This window comes from Aedes aegypti, chromosome 3 (assembly GCF_002204515.2).
Source record: "Aedes aegypti strain LVP_AGWG chromosome 3, AaegL5.0 Primary Assembly, whole genome shotgun sequence".
In the NCBI taxonomy this organism is placed as follows: Eukaryota; Metazoa; Arthropoda; class Insecta; order Diptera; family Culicidae; genus Aedes; species Aedes aegypti.
This window is the reverse complement of record NC_035109.1, coordinates 85072802-85088711: the sequence shown is the minus strand read 5'-3', so window position 1 is coordinate 85088711 and position 15910 is coordinate 85072802. Positions and strand designations below refer to the sequence as shown.

The window sequence follows — 15910 nt, the reverse complement described above, 5'->3', positions numbered from 1 at the left end:
TGTGGATAAAGTGGTCAAAATCCAATTATTTATTTGCTTATACATTTCGGTCATTGGCCCTTTTTTAGAACTGCGGCGACGTGTGTACGTTTCCATACAATTCACACTGGGGGAACAATCAACGTCGTCGTTTTTGACAAACGAAAATCGAGCAGCCACTTCGTTTTCAAATTCGAGCTCGAAAAGTTTTCGCTGCAGCCGCGCGAGTCATCATCGGGTCGTCCTCCTGCGAGAGTGTATTTTTTCTGTTTTGTGGAGCAAGCTGACGAATCTTTCTGCTGTTGCGTTGTAGAGAAAATCCTTCGGTGGTGCTTGAAAGCTAGTGTTTCGGGACAATAATTCCGTGCATGGAATCTGTGCCGCGCATTACCAGAGTCGTTGGCCACCGTCGCCGTTGGGCGACGACCAAAAAGAAGTGAAAATCTGGTGGGTTCTCCGGATTCGCTTCCCAGCCAGCAGTTTGTGTGCAGTGCAAAAGAAAGATGGTCGACGAAAATTAAAACGCATTTTGCTTGCGGACCGCAATCGGGACAGTGTCCGGACGTGTCGTAATAAATGGTGATTTTCAAATCGGTTAATTGCCGCATTAATTGGTTAATGGTTACATTTTGAAGAAATTGTGCGATCAGTGATTTGAGGGAGAATTTTTGCGAAAATAAGGCATGACTCATCGGGAAGGAGTTGCCATGGGAGAACCACAGCCTACCTGGAAACGGCATTATTAACATTATCCGTTTGATGAAATGAAGTGCATCAATTTTCGTTTGATTTGAGTTTTCAAGAAAACAAAAACCTAATCAGTTAAATTTGATTAAAATATGTTCTGACGAAGAAAAAAACCCAGTCGTCCTTCAAAAGCTTCACAGACGGCAGCTGTTGAACCCGTGGCCCGTAGAAGGAGGAGGAAAAAAATTTCACTCGTGTCACTTTTCTTTTTTCTCGCTCGTAAAATTCGTGTTTGTGCTTCCTCTGGCAGGCAGAAGAGTAGTGTGCGTTTTTCTGGCAAAACCTTGTGAGTGTGCATCTTGCGGCCCAAAGTAGGCGCCGAGTTGCGCCGCGGCTTAAGAAGACGTGGGAAGAAAAGTCAAAATAAAGCAAAATCAAAACACCTTCATTTCGAACGAGAGATTAAAAGAAAAATATTCGAACGTCGGAGTGTCCGGTTTTGTCTTTGTGTAAAAGAAGGCACTATTTCATCATCTCGTTCCTGCTCTGCTGAAAGCATCCATCATCTATCACATCGTGCAAAAAGCTTGGTGCGATTGTGTGAATATTATTAGTTGATACAACGCTAACTAAAACCACTTGCTTGGGTTGGTGTTCCGGATCAGCTGCTAGCCGATTAGTAGTAGTTGTAGTTGTACGACGTAGATGTGGAAGATGTGGAGCCCATCGTTCGAGATTATCGTGGAAACCCTAACCGGGTACGAGTTCGAGGTGACCGTCAGCGATCGGGACACGGTCGGGTATATCAAGTCGAAGATCCAGAAGTATGAAGGTAGGTTCCTGTTGCTACGGTTTTAAGCATTGTTCACTAACTATTAAACTTTGATATAGTATAATATATTATGTAGTTATGTAGCCCTAACGGCCGTCGAAAATTGTCTTACTCAAAGTATGAGTTCCTGAAAATTAAAACTAATATACGACTATGTATAACTAATATCAATCAATACATTCTTAGATTATAAATATCTTCTAAAAAACATGACATTTGTTCCAAAAATGTTGTTGACTAAAATTTGGCATTTCAAATTACTTTTCTAGGAATTTCAGCGATATTGCGAGAAGCACTCTTTCCAATGTTACCAAAAGTTAATTCAGAAAATTCTACCAAATTTTTCCGGTATTTTTTGTTGTATTAATCCACTAGGGGTTGCGTGATCCTCCGGGATTTCTTTCAATAATTCGTGATTGGATTATCCAAATTCGTAGCAAAACATCGTACATTCGTTCAAAATCAAGAAAATTTACATAAGAATGTGTATACGTCTTCTATTCTCTAACCGAAACACAGTGAACACATTTTCATTGAATATTTTTCAGTTTTGTATAGAAAACTACTTTCGATGTTTCGATGATGACGGTGGTTAAGATCTTGTCCCCTTAACTAAAAGTAATTTTTTTTTCATGAAAAACGTTACGTCCCAACTGGGACAAAGCCTGCTTCTCAGATTAGTGTTCTTATGAGCACTTCCACAGTTATTAACTGAGAGCTTTCTTTGCCGATTGACCATTTTTGCCTGTGTATATCGTGTGGCAGGTACGAAGATAATCTATGCCCTGGGAAACGAGAAAATTTCTTTTACGAAAAGATGCTTGACAAGCGGTTTCGAACCCACGACCCTCAGCATGGTCATGCTCAATAGCTGCGCGTTTACCGCTACGGTTATCTGGGCCCCCAAGTTTTGTTACTAATGATGCATATAAGCCATTTATGCGATTAACGTTGTGCAAACCATTATAAATATTATAACTTAAAAAAAAAATGATGATATGAATGATTTAGCGATATTCAGTCATCATCTGAATTTTTCGTTAGCTGTTTTTAAAAGAAAATGGTTAAAAATATTGGTAAAATTCAAAAAGCCCTAAATCAAAAAAGTGCAAATTTGTGAAGCTAAATTCTTCACAATCCTTAAGTTTACATCTCAAAGTACCCTTGGAAATAAATTTAATAAAAACAGCCGACAACAACAGTCATCACCAGTGTTGGGAAACTCGTGCTCGCGAGTTAAAAAATACTCACTCTCGTACTCGTTTGCGAGTAATACTCACGCTGTGAGTCACTCATTCCTTACTCTAACTCACGCGAGAGTATGACGTCATAACTCACTGCGAGTATTACTCTCGTAAAGAGTAATACTCGCAGTGAGTATGACGTCATTACTCTCGGTGAGTGAGCAAGTTACTCTTTGTGAGTATGGTGAGTAACCAATTTCCATAGCAAAATAAAATTGTACATTAGTATGCTCTATACTAGGTGGAAGACTGTAAATGTAAATAATTCAAAGGGTTTACAGCTGTTGTCGACTTCAGTGTGTAATGTGATATGCAGTTTTATAGTATGGTTGTTTAAACTTTACCGAATTCAGAGCCAGTTTTTCAAAATGGATAAACAAGTCCCATTGTGTTCAAATACTTTCCAGACCAATTTATTTCGTTTAGTGGCATAAAATAAATACTGTAACTTTTTCTGAACGCGTTTATGTTATTGATATTCAAAGTTGAATTGAAATATTAGTAAAAATGGAATAAGGTACCGTGGGGCAAGTGGGTAATGGAAATCGTATAGTTGAGATTCTTCAAATTTTAAAGACTTGAAATTGAAATAAATGAGGTCGTCATTAGTTTTTAACTTGACTCCCACCAAATATAAACAGTATGCTAAAATTGATTTTTATGTAAAAATGAAAAAAAAAATACAGAAAAAGTTTTTGCAAAATGTCACTTTTCACTTGCTCCACAAGTTTTTGAACAATAAATTGAAATTCAGTTATATTCACGATTTCTATTAACTTCAACATTAGTTAAGGCGTCCTGTTCCTTAGGAAAGTAACATGTAAACAAAGAAAATTTTATTCTTGTCAATTCAATTTTCTTCTGTTCAGTTTCGGCTCTGTAGAATTTTCACCGGTCGTTATTTGTTTCTAAGAAAGTCGGATATGACATAACATAACTCTTCGGGAGAAATTATTTTTTGGAACGGAATCCTTCAATAGTATTCGAATTCTTTTTTGTGTGGATAGACCCATACCCCATTTTTATGTTTTGGACTAGCTTTACATTTACATTCCATGAGATTCCCGTGCGTTCTCTTATATTGCAACTTTTCAATCAACGTTTTCCTTTCTATCGGCTGTCCGAAGTAGACACATTAATATCGTCTGGCAATCTCTTTTAGAGAAGTTCCATGATTAGTAATAGCTTTTATCGCTTTGAGTATTGTGTTTCTTGAATTTGAAGCACGTTCCGATTTTCTATGATAATTGCGAACCTTGTTTACTAATAGCTACCTAAAAAGAAAACACAAATTCAATCTCTAATGAGAAACTTTTTACTTGCCCCACGTGATTAGAAAATTGATGGTGTTTTAATTCAGTTATTTTTATGTCTAGGTCGAATTAATCCCAAAACTTTTATTTTCAGTTTAAAACTGTCAGAGAGTACAACTTAGATGTGGTATAGAGAATTATTTTCTGCAACTTTTTTCTACTGAACATATCAATACAAGATTGCACGCCGCCAACTTGTAACGGAGTAATAGTTGACAGGTAGACAATCTTTCACTCTATTATGCAATAATGGTTGAAAAATCGCAGGAATCTCTTATCTATCGTAATGCTCTGAATGGCCTCAAAGGTTTACGCATGAGTTTGAAAAGTGAATACATTAGCGTTGGGCCAAATTGGCCATAACATCGATGTTACTGAATCGAATCGATGTTATTTAATCGAATCATTTGAATCGATTCAAATATCAAGCTCATATGAAAACTTACAAAAAAATTATATATTTTTATTACACTTCATTAATCGGAACAAAAAAATCGATTTTCGGAACATCGATCCAAAATCTCCCATCGCTAGAATACATATATTCAGTAAAACATACAAATTGAGCTTGAGCTTGAGCTTGAGCTTGATTGGCCGCCCGTGGATGCACTCCAGTATCGCCAGATCAGCTGCACTTATACAAGGAACAAACCGAATGACTGCTTGGGACTAACAGGCATCCTCAGTGTATAAGTGCTGGTGATCTTCTATTTTTAGGCAACAATGGCACCTGCCACGTCAGAATGCAGACCAATGAGGGGAAGGGGGAGGAATTGATGATGCATTGAACTGACTCCCACGTAGACCGTATATTCCACTGCATCCACGTCAGTTCATGCGGGAGTGTATGGATTGGGGGAAAGGCATGGCAGAGAGGTTTGCTTTTGTGGTTAGCAGACTACCTATGTATCAGGCGTAAGAAAGGCGTGCGCGTGGAAGTAGGAAGCGTTAGGGAAACGGTTTCTTGTCCGTCTTTGGTTCTAGCGTTTGCTATGAACGAATAGCTTGAGTGTGGTATATTTAGAATGGAAGATAGAAGCAAGTGAGAGATATACAACTACAAAGTACGAGGAAAGGGACGGGCCTGGGATTGAACCCATGACCTTCTGCATATGAAGCAGAAGCGGTAGCCATCAGACCACCAACCCCGTCATATTCAGTAAAACATACAAATTAATTTCACTTACCCCATTTACCCACTTGTCCCGCGGTACCTCACATAAATTTGGTTTGCGATTGGCATCTTGCCCATTTCATATGTAATTTTGCTTTTGAATATTTTCAGCAAACCTTATGTAATTTGCAAGTTTGTTCTAGAAAACTTGTATGCAACGTTGCCGAATAAAGATTTCTGATCAGAAAAATGTTCGGAATTTATTATATTTTGCTTGGTTTCTATATAGATACTGAATGATAAGTGTATCCTCATTAAACCATTATACGGGCCTCTGATTATTGTTTGGTCATTACTGTTATGTGGTAATAGCGAGTTTGCACAATTTTTCAATATAGAATTTTTAATAGCGCTGTTTAAGGAACAGACATTTAAAAATGTATCATTTTCAACGTTTAATCTAGTCCCATAATGAATAAAAAATAGATTAAAAATTATTTTCTGAAATATTTTTTTAACTTCTTTTGTTCGATTCTATCTAAGTCTAAGACATGTGGCACCTGACTTATTGTTAGATTTCTGCTCCTCTTTTATGATCTATGTGTTGTCAGGAAACCGGAAAAAATGAAAATTGAAAAGCTGGTGCTGAAGTTGTCGCACAAAATATTGCTGGCAACGCTGTTTGGCACGAAACTCAGATACGTTTTGTCGAGTCTCTGTCTCAGGTTTTTATTATTGCAGTAGTGCTGCATATCGTAAAGTATAAAAAATAGTCAATTGGCAAAAAAATATAGCTTATAGTTGATAAATGTGGAAATGCTCATATCTTAAGTACATTAGGCCAAAAAGGTGAATCTGGCCCAGTAGAGGTGTAACGTCAAAAGAAAAGAGCATTTACGATGCAACATGCGCAGCGAAACACCAAACATAAATTACAGCTTGTGTTAAGAATTCATATTATAATAACGTTTTGCGTGCATCAAATAGTTTTCAGAATAAAATTTTCATGTTATCATTTGAATAAGGTCACCCCAAGAATAGCCTTACTTATTACTTATTATTTATTTGAGCCATTCGCAAGCTTTTAGAATATTTACAATATTTCAAGTGAGTAAAATTACTCACGAGTGAGTAAATGTTAGTCGAAAACTCACTCACGAGTATGAGTTGTACAACTGAAACTCACGACTGAGTATACTCACGCGAGAGTTCAAGCTGTACAACTCATACTCGCGAGTGAGTTTGCAGTTTTCAGTGAGTACTCACGAGTTTCCCAACACTGGTCATCACCGTGGTTTCCAAGGTATCATCGCAGCCGATCGATGATACATTGTGAAAATCAGTAATGTGACAGCTGCGGTAGCTTTCTGTTCAATCGTAGAATGGAAAGTTATCTCTTTTAGCCTGGGACAACTTGGGACAAAAAAGTGTAAGATGTGTAGGGTTTCGATAAAAAATCAAACATATTTTTTTTTTCAATGCACTCCCCGCATTTTTCCGACCTAAGGTACGAATTTTTATTTCATGTTATTTTTCTAAGATAGCTTTTTGAATAAGCTTTCGGACAGTGTATAAAGATCTGTGTAAAATATTACAATTATGCAGTATATTATATTCAATGTGTACCTTGTGTTTAAACTGAATTTTTGATTTTTCTTAAAAACTATAACTTTGACATACAGTATCAATTAAACTATAAAAGATCTTGCCTAGTGATTTGGATGTTTCCACTTCTGGTGAATTAAGACACAAATGTACTTGCTCCAAGTTATCTCACAATTATTTGTCACTTTCCTTATAGCAATTTTTTTACACTACTCCCTTCACGGGAAAAGTGCACGTCTGGCTAAAGGAATGTGTCAGATAGTGTGGCTGCTTTAAGGTGAAACAGCTTGAAATCAACTTCTGAGATTGCACTAAAACTTCAAAGGCACAAATCTCGCAAAGCAGGCCTCCAACAACAGTGCACTTTTTATTTTGGCTTTGTGCACTAGCAGAAAGCTTAAAATAAGAAGATCAGGAACGATTGCCTACTATTTCTCCAGTTTTGTGCCTTTGAAAACGCGAGTAGGGTCACAAATCGGCCATTGTGACGGCCATCTTTGGATTTCGAGATGTTTCACCTTAAAAGATCATGTTACAGCCAACTCAGGGTCTAAGCTTATTATTGCATGTCGAACTCAATTTGAGGAACTGAATTCAGTGAACTCTGTAAACCTTGTATGGCTCCTGGCTGTTCTTCCACTGCTGTGAATAAATTGGCTAATGAATTAGCTCGCAATGGAGTACCCATGACTTCATTGGCCCTCAGCCAGATATTCCAATTTCGAAGTGCTGGGTGAAGCTTCTGGAATTCTTGGGCGGCAACTTTTGCAATATTGGAATAATTTTGAGTCATGTCGTCAAACAAAGTTATCCATTACTGAGCCATCCCCAAAGGTCAAATCAAAACAGTCAAAGCAGAATTGCAGTCACTTGGTCACAACCTTGACTGGCCACTGCCGATGACATGGCAAATATTCAGCGTGCTGATACATTTATGTGTGATAGTTGTAATTCCGATTATGGAACTCCTTGTCACCTGATACGTAACTGTTCAGTTTTCGCGTAATTGCGATTTCAATTACTTCAAGCATGATTTTTCAAATAGGCGTATCTAACATTCGGAAGGATTCGAGAAAAATGCGATGCAATTTATTGTAAAGCATTTTAAATCCTATTTAAAATGTTTTGCATTTTTTCTATTACTATGTCTACCATAGGTTAAAAAAAGAACACTGTTTCTAACCACTATTGAACAATCCGGATTTGTTTTGAATTAGATTGAAAAACTGGTAAAATTATCGAATAAACCCTTTTGCTTTCTGCTGCTCACATACACCATGATGGTTCGTCGATATCATACCTTGATTGATACATACACCTTGTTTGTTGCGTCGGTTTGACAGTTCGTTTTTCACATGCGTCACGTCATGTACACCAGTATTGTTTTGAAGTTGCACATACACCGGTTTGAAAATTCACATAAAACTTGATAAAGTTAGTCAATTCGTCAGTTTTTACGTTCAACTACAACGAATATTGGTTTCCCAATGTTTCCAATTTCAACTTAACTAGCAGGAGCACCGGACGGAGCCGTGAGTAACAAAAGTAGATGGAGAATAGTTCTTGTGAGAAATTTGGTAAGAAATATTTTCTATAACCGAATACTGATCATGTTCCACATCCGTTTGCCAACGCGTCTCTAGCTGCAGCTGTGTAAATCCGAATTTTTCGATTTCCAACATGTTTAGTGATTCGGAAACAGTATGACGTATCTGCTGATTAAAATTTTATGTGTTGATTCTGCATATTGGTCGCTTTACTATGAGCATATGTACGGTGTATGTGCTAGAATGAAAAATGTTGTCAGTTGAGTCGTTTACAAACGTAGGGTGTATGTAGCCAAATTAAAAACACTGAGTAAAGTGCACATAGGGCAGAATTGAAATTTATTTTAAAAAATCCAAAAATGGTTTTAGGAATATTTTTGTAGGCTCAATATGTAGATTACGCGTTTGTCAAGCCCATGCAAAGCAAATCTCGATTTGTTTATTTTTGCAGTTACGTCGGATTGAAGAATTATGCTTGACTTGTTAAACACTTAAGTGAAACTGATTTCAGAATCCTGAATCTTGAGGACCTTCTGTTAATCTTAACCCGCTGTGGTAATGAGCTATAGGCTCTATTTACGCTCATGCGGTTTACATTGCCTTTTTCAGGGTACTGTTCGAACCCATTGTCGTATGGAGCTACATGCTCTCATTTCGCTTATTCGATTTTCCTCCTCACTCACTCCTCACTCCTATTCCCCCCATCTTTCCCTTCCTTTTTCTGTTCCATTGGGTAGATGATGAAATAGGCTCAAATATGGCGATGGCACAAATCACCCAAATGACGGGGAATGCCTCTGGAGCCGGCCTTCTGATACCTGATACCTGATACCTGGCCCCTTAACTCCAAGTTATTATATTTAAGGAAGTTTGTACAATACTTCATGAAACATATGTGAACATGTGATTAAAAAATGAATATGATCAGACTTGTCCATTGCTAAAAGCCATTGGTAACCATGTGTGTAGCTCGTTTGATCCCAGATTATGCGAGAATTAAAGCAAATTGGTAGATCGCCTGTGCTAAAATGGGAAGGAAACCCTAGCAGAAGAAAATAACTACTGAATACCAAATTGAGGTATTCCATACCAGATAATTTCCAATACTTACAACCTGAATGGGGGCCTTCCTTAGCCGAGTGGTTAGAGTCCGCGGCTACAATGCAAAGCCATGCTGAAGGTGTCTGGGTTCGAATCCCGGTCGGTCCAGGATCTTTTCGTAATGGAAATTTCCTTGACCTCCATGGGCATAGAGTATCATCGTACCTGCCACACGATATACGAATGCGAAAATGGCAATTTAGGCAAAGAAAGCTCTCAGTTAATAACTGTGGAAGTGCTAATAAGAACACTAAGCTGAGAAGCCGGTTCTCTCCCAGTGGGGACGTAATGTCAAGAAGAAGAAGAAGAAGATGTATGTATAATAATGCATCCGTGTCTGTCCTGTGGCTCGAACCGTTGTGCAGTTAAAAAATCGCGGTGAATTTGAATGGGTAACAATGTGGGCCAAACCAAGACGCATATTGTTTTGATTCCTCACGACGACGACGACCACGACCGGTTTCGAGAATGATGGTGGCAAAAATGTATTATTATATTAGCAAGCAACCAAGCCAAAGTGAGAGTTGCCTTGAAGGTTGCTAAATGCTGGCGACGACAACAATGAGCAGTCGGTCGTCGGTCAATAAAGACGAGACGGCGACGATGGTGGCAGAGAAGTAGAAAATCATCGTTGGTCGGCGCCTTGATTTGTTTTTCGGTGAGCTGTGCATGCGTTAGCCATTATTTACCCGCTTGGCTTGGGGAGATTTTCAGCCTATCGTTTGTTTTCATTTTCGTTGGTAAAGAAGTTGTTGTTTCTGTGACCTTCAGGAGTTGAAAGGGGACGATTTCCAGATTATTGTGGTAAATCATCCGGTTTGTACGTCTGCAACAATTGAGATTAGCTATCTATTTCTATAAATATAGTAGGAGTGGTATTTGTGTGTCACAATTCTGGTTTGAAAAGAGGAATGACCGTTAAAGTCCCTTTGAAATTAGAATAACGAAACATTTAGAACGGTCATTGGATTTGCATGATTGAAGAATAATTGAAGATTTCTTCTGGAATTCATTGCTTGTAGAAATTCTTGTAGAGACTACTCCACAGGTTCGGTGATAATAAGAGATTTTTGCAACGCTGATATTCAGATATAAGTCTGATAGAATACTTCTTCAAAATTTTGATGAAATGAAACACCCACAACTTGACAAGGGCTTTTTTCCCTGTTGTCCCTCATTTTGCAAACGTTGTTTTATAATCTGCTCCGTATTCACGTATATTTTTAATCTTAGCAGGAATATCTGTAGTAATTTCTGAATGCAAGACTAACAATTCAAAAGGCCTCATCTCCAAAAAGTAAACAATGAGAAAAATGCAATCTTGTTTTGTCAAACAATAAATCAAATTTAAATTATGAATATAAGCATTGTATGTTATTTTATCGTCCCGAAAGTCGATGGATAAACTGATTTATAGCTATGAATATTCATTACTATCATTTTAGCAAAAAATCCTGCTAAAAAAACGAGTCAAAGGAAATGAGGCTTTTATTTCACCAAAAGCTGTGCAGCCCTTTTCATTTGTGCCCATAGACGCCGGCCGACGCTGATGAGGCCTGTGAGTTGACGCCTTTGTTTACTCTAAAATGTGTTGAGGCCTTCTAGTTGTGGCTTGTTTCTTCATCATCTTCTGATGTGGCCTTTCAAAATCATTCAAAATTGATGATGAAATAAGAAATTTGAAGTGTAGAAGAGTGTTAAGTGGTGAAGTAAAGTACATGGAGATCCCTACAGCAAGAGAAGATTCGTGCGGTCGTATAAATGTGTGATTGATTGAACCCTTCGTCATCCATGAACATTATGTGGTACGCGAGTTCGTCGTCGAGAAAATGTATGGAAATATTGGTTCAATTGAAATAATATTGCAATTGAACGTTATTTTTCATGCAATTGAAACCAAATCGTGTTTTTGTTGATAAGTTGTGAAGTACAGACAGGCTGACACAGATTTTATTTGGTAGTATGATACAAAATGCATCAGTCTACCGGAACCCGACGGAAAACTTGATAATGTTCGCCGTTTAGACAACCACTGTGTAAAACAATACAAGGAGCAGTCGTTCCGTAGTATAACCTGCATCTACTTAGTGAATTTGGAACGTTTTTCGCAATCTACATTGCAATTTTGATGTTTGTTTAACAGGCCTCAACTCGGTTTCCGTCAGATATAGAAATAAGGCCTTTTTGAGAAAAGGCCGCATTTGCGATCAATATCCTGGTTAGCGGAAAATGAGATGGGGCCTTTTAGAAAAATGTTATTTTTTCAACTTTTATGCATATTTTTAAATGACTATTGTATGTTTTAGTAAGAATAGGCTCTTATACACTGAAATCAGCAGAAAACCGATTTGTTTACATTTTGGACTTGAGGCCTTTTCAATTGTTGGTCTTGAATGTATCCTTAGCGAAATTCTTGGTTGAAGTTTTAAACTCTAAGAAATTCATGCGGAAGTATGTGGAGTAACTTCTGGAGATATCCTGAGACATTACTTCTTGAAGCAGTTCTGTCAAGAAATCTTGGAAGCAATTCAGGGACGAATCATTGAATAAAGGAAAAATTGGTCTCAAAATACCTTCATGGAGTAAAAACATTCTATGATGTACACATTCCTTCCTTAGCCGAGTGGTTAGAGTCCTCGGCTACAAAGCAAAGCCATGCTGAAGGTGCTGGATTCGATTACCGGTCGGTCCAGGATGTTTTCGTAATGGAAATTTCCTTTACTTCCCTGGGCATAGAGTATCATCGTACCTACCACACGATATACGAATGGCAACTTTAGCAAAGAAAGCTCTCAGTTAATAACTGTGGAAAAGCTCATATGAACACTAAGCTGAGAAGCAGGCTCTGTCCCAGTGAAGGTGTAATGCTAAGAAGATGAGATGATGATGTACAAATTTAGTGAATTCGAGACATTTCTGTGTTGTGTTTAAGATTGGTCAATTTGGTACCAAAATATATAAACAAAATGCTATGTCACAATTCGTGTGGTTATACTTTCAAATTGATTTTTTTACGCCCTAAAGATAATAATATTCGTCATAAATGAATTACAAGATCGCATGAATCCAATAATTTTGGAATTATGAATTTATCGGCTTAGATTTTCGGTACTATGGGATCTCATACTTAGAAAAAAAACTTCTAGATGACTAAATTGACTGTAATAAGTGAAATAAGTAACTCTTTCTGCTATTTACGTGGTAACATCAGATAAAATTGTTTTCTTTCCAAGGAAACGATCACCAAGTATCAACTCAGATGGAATTTGTTCTTAGAATGCCACTAGGTACTACCGAAGGCCAATCTGGTGTGAGCGACCATTAAAGGTACAAAAGCTGCCGGTTCGTTATCTTCTCTCGACACCTCTGGTATCAACGCACTATGATAAGAGATGACGTTTTGTTTCTGTTTCCGATAAATGCCGACATGTACTTCGCTAGCTAGGTGTACATACATATATCGTTATGCTTCGTTGTGAGACGTCAAGGTCGTTCGATGGCGCGTGTTTTGAATTCCGCTCCGCCCTGTGCTTGTGAAAACGAGCGTCCTATTTTCGAATGGCTGAAGTGGTTTAGTTTCGAATGTAAAATCTGATGATTATCTTTGCAATTTTACACTAATTAACATATTTAAAATGATCTGAGGAGGAGGGCTTTCTATGCTTTCTGTTTTCCAATGTGTAAAATTCGTTGTTATTGATTGAAGGTATTTCAACGGAAGACAGTAATGTGTTTTCATTTGGGAAAAATATGCCACCATTCGTTGCCACTCTATTTATAGATTGCTGTCTGTCATAGTATGTACTTGGTGTAATTTTCCGGGGCAGTCACCAAATAATTGAATCAAAAAAATCCTTCCATTGAACGATACCTCTCTATTTTTGTCTGTCTGCTCTTCCAGGAATACCGGCCAACCAGCAGCATCTGCTGTACAACCACAAGGAGCTGAGTGACACCACGGAGATGAAGGATATTCCCCTCGTCAACGGGTCCCGCCTGAAGCTGGTGCTGCGGATGAAGGGTGGACCCATCTCCTCCAAGCGGGTCGTCACTATTTCCGACTACGAGAATTGGTTCGACATGAGCGATGTGCTATCAAGGTCAGTAGCAAAAGACGTAATTCGATGGGAGAAGCTTTGTGTAGGGACTTTCTGTTTTGAATTCGTTATTAGGGATTACAGCCAATTTACGACGAAATCAAGGGTAATTATTGTTTTCGTTTGCTTATTTGGCTCAACGCAACACTTTGATCTTGATTAGTTTCGCTTGGATTATGCTTCTATAGGTTTTTTAGATGTGACAGATCCGTGTATGCATTTGCAGGGCTTATAACAGGTCTCTTTCAGAGACTCGGTCTCTACTTTAATGCAAGTCTATAACAAGTATTTGAAGTAACTTTTTTTTGCTCCTTGCAGTAAATTCTCATTTGAAATACCTTACTAGGAATTTCCACAGAAATTACTCTGCAAATGCTATTCCATGATTTCATTCAAAGATGTTTCCACTTATTCCAGTTTTCTACCGATTTTTCCAGTCCTCTAGCACATCTCCCAAGATTTCTACAGTGGTTCTTCAAAGCAAAAAAAAAAACAATGGGTTTATTACAGAGGTTTAGCGATACGTTTCGATTTTTCAGGGATGTTTGCAACAATGTCTTAAAATATGTTTTCGATAATTCCATGGATATATCCTTGGATAAATTATTTATGAACTCGTTAGAAAATTTATCAAAAAATTGCTGCTGGGCTTTCTGAGCAAATCATATGAAGAATCTCGTGAGTACCCTTAAGGAAATTTTTAATTGAAAACTTCTAAAAATCTGAATGCCTATTCTGGAGTAAATCCTAAGAAATCTGTAGAATCATCTTAGGAAAAAATGTTGCTTGAGTTCTTCAAAATGTCCTGTATGAAAATAATGGAAGAAATCCTTGCGAAATCGATTGGAAAATCACTCGATGAACTCCATGATTTTCTTGAGAAATTTGTGAAGGAATTCCTGAAGAAATTCATAGTACTTTCCTTGGTTTTACTTAAAATAATTCAGGCTATTGAAAAAAAATCAATGAATTAGTTTATGATGAAATTCGTTAAATAAAATCTTGAGAAAAAAATGCATTTAGTAATTCAAGCAGTAATACTTGCAATTTCAAAAAAAAAAATTACTCTCAATTTCTTCTGTTTCCTTGATTCCTGTTTGGACTCTTTTTTGTTCCAAATCGTTCTCTTTGATCAACCATAAGGTCTCTAAAGTTCCTATTTTAAAGGAACCAGCCCTGCATTTGTTTACATTGGCGGGGAACCGGTGCAATCACGGGCCATGTCATTTCCATAGAAGAACTGTCAAACAGCTTCCAAATCATCTAATTTGAAACCAATGTTATGGATTTTACTCAGGTGGCGTAGATCATTGGTGCGTGCCACTAGTTCTCTCATTCATTCTACCGCTGTTCTTATGCAGCGCAAATAGTGACGTCACTATTTGCTCTGCATAAGAATAGCGGGAGAATAAAAGAGAGCACTAGTGGCATGCATCAATGATCTGCGCCACCTGTGTAAAATCCATAACATTGATATGAAACGTCTTGTGAAAAGACCTTTTGAAAGATATTTATTCTAATCGTAGTTTCGCCTTTTATCTGGTTTTGTGATAGAAGATGATTTTGTTTTATACTTATGACACGTAAATTTTATAATTATTTTGAAGTTAATTACATACTGATAAATGTCTCCATTCAAGATGGTCTTGAAACAATTTTCTTGATAACTTGTACCAGCTATCTGTCCAAGATATTATTCAGCTTTTTTATGTACCATGCAGAGTTGGTAGTAGATTTCTTTTATGAGACTATTTTATTGTAAGTTCTTGAAAATTCTCTATTTTTCCCTGGGCTTGGGATTATATTTTCCAGGGAGCGATGAATTTTGATAATTGATCGCTGTTGTTAGTAGTTTTGATTAGATGTTGGGTAAATTTCAAAGCAATGGCAACCTTTTTATTACAAAATTTAGATTTTATCTTCTGACCTAAAGATTCTGGTTAAACTACTGTACTATGCAGTTGGGCTGCACTACGCTATGACTCATCAAAATTACTTTCACTTCGGGAAAATATAATTTCAAACTGGCGAGAAGATTACAGACTGAGGGTGGGTTAGGAGCACAATCAGACCCTTGAATGTGCAATGTGGGATAGTAATTGGGAATGCCATTGACGGTTTGTAATCTTCTACGAGGTTTTCGAAAACCAACAGGGCGCGTGCACCGGGTTGCGGATAGGAGCAAAGGGAGATCAATAGCATCTACCTAAAATAATAGAGCAAAAAGCCGTTCCATGATTAGGTAATGTTAAGCGATCTTCTATGGTGTTCTAGTACTATAAAATTCTTCACTCACTGGGAATTCTGGCCTTGATAATATTAATAGTGATAAAAACATAAAATAATACCTAATACTTAATAAGTTCAATGTAGCTTTAATGTAGTAATAAA

The 15910-nt window shown here is 37.4% G+C and overlaps 1 protein-coding gene across 1 annotated transcript in view; it reads left to right on the top strand.

Annotated features, from left to right (window-relative positions):
* The first annotated feature begins 198 nt into the window (after positions 1–198).
* Positions 199–15910, top strand: part of LOC5579183 — a 44854-nt gene continuing 29142 nt past the window's right edge. Inside the window, exons 1-2 of the mRNA XM_021853439.1 lie at positions 199–1498; positions 13324–13522. Of these exons, the coding sequence (XP_021709131.1) occupies positions 1372–1498; positions 13324–13522 (326 nt within the window). The 5' untranslated portion in view covers positions 199–1371. The remainder of the gene's footprint in view (positions 1499–13323; positions 13523–15910) is intronic.